Raw genomic sequence first — 6036 nt, forward strand, 5'->3', positions numbered from 1 at the left:
TGCATAAATATTACTCATAGGTACTTTCACAAAATTCAGGCTTGATAGTATAAACGGACCATTGATTAGCTTACTACACAATATGTAACAGTCTTGAATAGAGATTTCATTCACTCTACCAGATTTAATATGTCACTCTACCAGTACCGCTACATATATAGAATTTTTACCATCTGCGATTTTATTTATTCACCTTTTATTTAATTCACCTTTTAAATAAAGCATTTTCAACATCAACTATGTACATTGTAGTACTCATATGCCTAGGTCTCAAAATATTTATAAACTAGCTTTTACCCGCGGCTTCGCCCGCGTAATAAAAGTATTCATTAATGTTTTCATTTGGATCCGTAGGGACCGTAGGTTTCTCTGTAGGTATATTTATCTGCGATTATTTCGATTGCACATAATACTTTTGCTTGCAATGATTGTAGAAATATTACACATCGACCACAGCGTAGGTAATTCTATATACGCTGGGGAAACCTTTATAAACATCCCACATAGCCCGTATTTCGAGAGCGTGCGCAGACAGAGAGCGGTCTGCGTTCTGTCAGAGTTCCGCGTTCTGGTGACCGTTGACCGCTCAAGCGTTCCAACGCACACAGGCGGCGTTCAAATTCCCGCGTTCTAGTTTCGTTTGTGCCTTCGTACGTGAAACATGTCGCTGGTGGAAAGTTCGTCCGAAGAAGAAGAATTGTTGCTCTTGTGGAGCTTACAAGCTTCTAAGAAGAAAAGAAAGTATTGGGTGCACCCCATTAACACAACTAGAGAAGAACAAGGCGAATTTAATAGTATTTTTGAGGAGTTAATTGAAGATGAAAAGCGATTCTACATTTATTTTCGCATGTCGATAAATAGTTTTAATGAATTGTTTGACATCTTGAAACCTCATATCGAAAAGCAAAATACTAACTGGAGGAAGTGTATATCAGCAAAAGAAAGACTGGCCGTATTTTTAAGGTATGTATTTATTAAGGATTAAAAGAAAACATCAACAGTATTTCTTAAAAAAAAACATAACAGTATTTCTTCTTGTATTTGCAACAAAAACAGTGTGTTTAAAAGCAAGTGAGCCCTTAATAAAAAAATAAAAATTGCCCGTATTGTGAAAACAGAATTAATTATCTTACGTATTAACGTAACGTGACACATTTTCGTAATATTCTGTAGCTGTTTGTAATGTCGTTGATTGTTGTGAACTTGGTGTTGACTGTCGTGAACGAACATACACTACAGTGTTGTTATCTTGACTAGGTGCACTAGGACTAGCCGGTTCCAGAAACTGTTCTGAGACAGGGCTGGGTACAGCCCACGAACTTGAACTTAGTTCATATGCACATGCAGGACTTGGAACAGACCCCGAATTTGGCGTAGAACTACCTGCTTGGTTAGATAATTGAGATGAAACTCGAGTAGCATTTGCATCACTGCCTTCTGCCAATTGTAGCTCGTATCGGGCAAATAGAGTAGCCATTTCTAATTTAACCATACTTTGAATTTTCGGCGGGAATGTTTTAAATGATTGAGCATAACTTAAAAAAAAATAGTCGACTCCATCCATTTTGTTTTTATTTTCATTTTTGTTTTTTAAATACTCCAGTATTTTATCGCTGGAGTCTTCGCTCGTTCTTATTCTTTTTCTTGAAAATGGCTTGCTTGGACCAGGTGTCGCATCACTCACAGTCATATCCACCGAAGAGTCGTCCGTAATGTTCGTGTCGGTGTGAAAAGTTGTATCTATGGTGGCTTGAGAAGGCTGACTATTACTTTCTGTTGGTCTTCTAACATTGTAATCATCCAAAAACCTCATTTGTGACGCCCATGGCCAAGTCTTATACTTTTTATAAGACTGGCCTGTAGAAGACTCATTATTTTTTTTGAATTTTCCGTAGCTGTCTCTCAGACTCTTCCACTTGGCTATCCATAATTTACCTAAAAAGAGAAAAAAATTGTTTCAGGTACCTTGCAACAGGAGATACTTATAAAACAATTGGACATTCATACCGTATGGGGTTTACAACTGTTGGTTCAATAGTGAAGGAAGTAAGTCAAGTAGTATGGAAAACATTACAACCAATATATATGCCAGAGCCCACTCAAAGAACATGGAAGGAGGCAGAGGCTGGTTTCAATGAGAAATGGAGATTTCCAAATTGTATTGGTAGTATTGATGGAAAACATGTTTATATAAAATGCCCGCCTAATACGGGAACATTACATTTCTGCTATAAACAAAGATTCTCTATTGTGTTGCTTGCGGTCGTGGATCCAGATTACAAATTTATTTTGATTGACGTTGGCAGCTATGGAAAAGACAGTGATAGTACGATTTTTCAAAGGACGTCATTCTATCAGAAAATTATTAACAATCAGCTGAACATTCCTGAGTCAAAGCCGTTGCCAGGTCGAGAAAAGCCAGTGCCTCATGTTTTTATTGGAGACGGGGGTTTCAAATTAGAAACATTTTTGATGAGACCTTTCCCAACTAATATAACCACACAGGATGAAAGAAAGAAAACATATAATAAGAGACTGAGTAGTGCAAGACGTGTCGTGGAGAGCACATTTGGCATTTTGGCTCAAAAATGGCGGGTATTTTTTAAGCCAATAGAACTCAATGTAGACACTGCTGTTGATGTTGTAAAAGCAGCGTGCTGCTTGCACAACTACCTCAGAGTAAAAGGAGATTGTCACATCCATGATGATGAACCAGAGATAAATAACGATCAACAAAATACCGCCTTTCAATCTTTTCGTCGAACAAATACGAATAGAACAAATAATACAGCATATGCAATTCGAGATGAATATATTACTTATTTTAATCAATAGGTGTTATAATATACCAATAAATATAGGTAAAGATATGTTTTACAATAATACGTAATAAGTATTAAAACAATAAATATAGATAAGTAGACCGTGATTACCTTTTTGATTTTTGTCGAGCTCCCGATATTTCGACGCAGTTGCAGGCATCATGATCACAGAATCAATATAAGTCTAATGAAAATAACCGTGAATCATTCAACTCTTAGATAAGTAGGTAAAAATATGTATTAAATAATAAAAAAATTACAATAATGTGATGTTTTACTTACTATCTCCAAATCCCAATGCTGTGGCAATTTGAAGCCAAGCTTCTGCTTTTTTGTCACGATTTTTATAGTCTACATCACTTAAATCGTACAATAAACTCCTTTCTCTAACTAATTCAATCAATTTTTCGGTATTTGCGACTTCGGACATCGCGGCGTTCCGGCGTTCGCTGTCTCGGCGGGAATAGAACGCTAGAACGCGACGTTCCGCTTTGCCCGCCGCGGTCAGACTGCCCGCTGTGTGCGTTGTCGCTATAGACGCGGTCCATTCTAAAGAACGCAGAGCGCGGAACGCGGAACGCAGAACTCCAGACCGCTCTCTGTCTGCGCACGCTCATAACCTGCTATCAATTTAATTTAGCACGCTATTGCTTGAAGTTCTTTTCTCATTTTACATAATAGCTAAAACTTTGGATTGTTAATCTATATCATTATCTTTGTTATATTTCATCATACATGTATATAGGTACTATATAGGAAACCAATGTGTCTGAACAAAAAAAACTTCAGTACTTTTCAGTAAACCATCCAAAAGAATAAAAGTATACATTCAACTTACATGTGTTAATCAATTTTCTCTGAGTACCTGCACTGTACCAGAATACTGAGTATTCTGTCCAATGCCATTCTTACCATCTAGCATTTCATGTCCTTATCAACATGTTGAAGGCTTGTGCTGATGACATAGATTCACCAAAGAGCTAATGCTTCTTCAACCCTTGAGTTACCTCTCATCACACATCAGCTGTTTGATTCCTTGAGTTGTTCCTCTGTGTATGGCAGCTTCTCATCTCACAGTCCAAAAACAAACAATACAAAAGAAATGGTAAATAATTTGATCAATACAAAACAAAGTTATGCTAGATGCACCGAACAAAAACCTTTTGTTTTTAAGTAAACAAAACAATCTGTCTTTTTCTCCTCTTATCGAACAAGTTAATGAAATCTTGTATCATTTATACACATACTTTCTATAATTTCTGTTATCAAACCAACTTTTAGAAGGCCAAGTGACGTTTACGCACCTTGTGGACATTAGATCCTTTATCCAACTTCTGAGATGTGAGCCAAGCAAAGGCTCAAGAGCTCAGTTACAGTAATCCATCATTTAATCCATTGCTTCCAGTTACATTTGAGGTCATGTCTCCATTCCATGGCATGGCATGGCCCTCGAGCTCCGGTATAGGGGTTTATCATTTAAACCACTGCTTCCATCTACATTCGCTTTATTACATTGATTGTTTCAATTACAGTGCCAATTAATAATCAGGAATATAACATCAATTAATCATCTACTATCAGTAGTCACAATTCCTACGAAAACTCTTATAACCTAAAAAGTGAAGTGCCGCCAAATCTGACGTTTACTGTTGACATTCGTTAAGCCCATGCACAGATGAGCTACGATCAGTATAAGGCTATATATACAGAATGTTATTCATTGTGATGCTTACAACTAGCATAACGTATCACAAACTCACGTCTGTATTCGCCAAAGGGGTAGACCGAGCGTATGAAACTGCTCAAGTTTCTGGAGTTTCAAGTTCCACTTTTTTTTCAATTACCTGTGCCAGTTTTCAAAATTTTTCAAGTGAAACTTCCATTGCGACTTCCAGCTGACAGCGCGTAACACTCAGTCATTGTTACTTTGCGTGGAATGCCGCTCACTCAGCGCGTAACATTCTGTCTCAACGCGACTCACTCATTCCATTCATTCACTTATTCACTCAGTCAGTGACAGAACAGAATGCCCAGAATGGTTTTGAATGGTGGAATGGTTGGTTCGAATGTGTGTTCTAATTTACAATAGATCGATGCAAAATGAGTTTTATGCTTGTTTTTCAATAATTTGAGCAAATAGCAATGTAAAATATTTAAAACAGTAAAAAGATGGACGTAACTAAACGCAAAAACGTGATCTTCACTTGAAAAAATGTTTTTGAGGTTATGTTAGGAAGTTTCACTTCTTGCGCGCGGAGAGACTCCTGCACCCACTGTTTTTTTTTATATTACAGTGACAGGTTGCCAGCTCATCTCTCACAGTCCATACCTACGACACCCATGGGAGAAAAAGGGGGTGGTGGTACTTTTAACCCGTCACTATTCCGGGTTACTGAAATAAATGTAATTTACTAGTAAAAACAAAGCGATTGACGCGGCGAGACAAAAAGCCAAAAAGCAGTCCTAGCTGAAATATCCCAATAAGTCACATCATAAACAGACGACAGTATATCTAATTCTAACCCCAGTTTTTAGGATACCGTAATGTAGTCAACTAGGAACCTATCAAAGTCAAAGACAGTGAGCGGCGAAATGCAAAATCCATGGCAAAATCATTGTGAGCGTCAGAATGGCGGGTGTACATCAAGCAATCCTGGTGTGGTATACGTCAGGAGTTAGTGCTAGCAATGTGCCAAATGTGCGCCAAAATTCGAGCAATGTGCTCTTTGAACTCCAGAGATATATAAGAAATTAAGGACACCCGCCATTCTGACGTCAGGTTGGCGGGTGTACTTCCAGTTCTAGCTAATGGCTGCTTACTCGAGGGTGAAAGTACTGCCTAAGGTTAGTGCTCGCAATGTGCTTCCACATGTATAAAACACAAACTAATTCAAAGAGCCGTTGAAGAGTAATATGGGATTGAATAAATATATCTACACCGTGTTTCACTTAACACTAAAAACCTGAAAACTGTTTGTTCAGAATCGAGAGTAGAATCGATTGATGGGGGTAATATTTTTTGTTTTAATTTGTATTATTAGTTATTGTTTACGTGCCCATTCTACAAATTCGTAATACAACATTGTGCATATCATATTGTTAGAGGTTGTATACCTTTTTCAGTATTTAAGGGTATTAATACTGGCTGGTTACTTGGACGATTATTTTTTCCGCTACGAGATAGACGTTGTGCGTCAGTTTAATTTTAAAGTTT

At 37.6% G+C, this 6036-nt stretch overlaps 2 protein-coding genes across 2 annotated transcripts; one reads left to right on the forward strand and one right to left on the reverse strand.

The window, feature by feature from the left end:
* The first annotated feature begins 837 nt into the window (after positions 1–837).
* LOC125237165 lies at positions 838–2849 on the forward strand. The gene is made up of 2 exons (XM_048144148.1): positions 838–963; positions 1962–2849. The coding sequence occupies exons 1-2, from the start codon at positions 848–850 to the stop codon at positions 2833–2835; spliced, it is 990 nt and encodes a 329-aa protein (XP_048000105.1). The 5' UTR covers positions 838–847; the 3' UTR covers positions 2836–2849.
* LOC125237166 lies at positions 885–3428 on the reverse strand. The gene is made up of 2 exons (XM_048144149.1): positions 3105–3428; positions 885–1935 (listed from the first exon to the last, which is right to left on the reverse strand). The coding sequence occupies exons 1-2, from the start codon at positions 3250–3252 to the stop codon at positions 1130–1132; spliced, it is 954 nt and encodes a 317-aa protein (XP_048000106.1). The 5' UTR covers positions 3253–3428; the 3' UTR covers positions 885–1129.
* Positions 3429–6036: the final 2608 nt, after the last annotated feature.

The sequence above is a fragment of the Leguminivora glycinivorella genome, chromosome 20 (assembly GCF_023078275.1).
Source record: "Leguminivora glycinivorella isolate SPB_JAAS2020 chromosome 20, LegGlyc_1.1, whole genome shotgun sequence".
Taxonomy (NCBI): domain Eukaryota; kingdom Metazoa; phylum Arthropoda; class Insecta; order Lepidoptera; family Tortricidae; genus Leguminivora; species Leguminivora glycinivorella.

What these genes read in the sequence shown, in the direction of transcription:
- LOC125237165 (XM_048144148.1), top strand. Translation starts at nt 848, where the DNA reads ATGTCGATAAATAGTTTTAATGAATTGTTTGACATCTTGAAACCTCAT. An exon ending in AGACTGGCCGTATTTTTAAG is followed by an intron (nt 964 to 1,961) that starts GTATGTATTTAT and finishes AAATTGTTTCAG; the next exon opens with GTACCTTGCAACAGGAGATA.
- LOC125237166 (XM_048144149.1), bottom strand. Translation starts at nt 3,252, where the DNA reads ATGTCCGAAGTCGCAAATACCGAAAAATTGATTGAATTAGTTAGAGAA. An exon ending in AGCATTGGGATTTGGAGATA is followed by an intron (nt 1,936 to 3,104) that starts GTAAGTAAAACA and finishes TTCTCTTTTTAG; the next exon opens with GTAAATTATGGATAGCCAAG.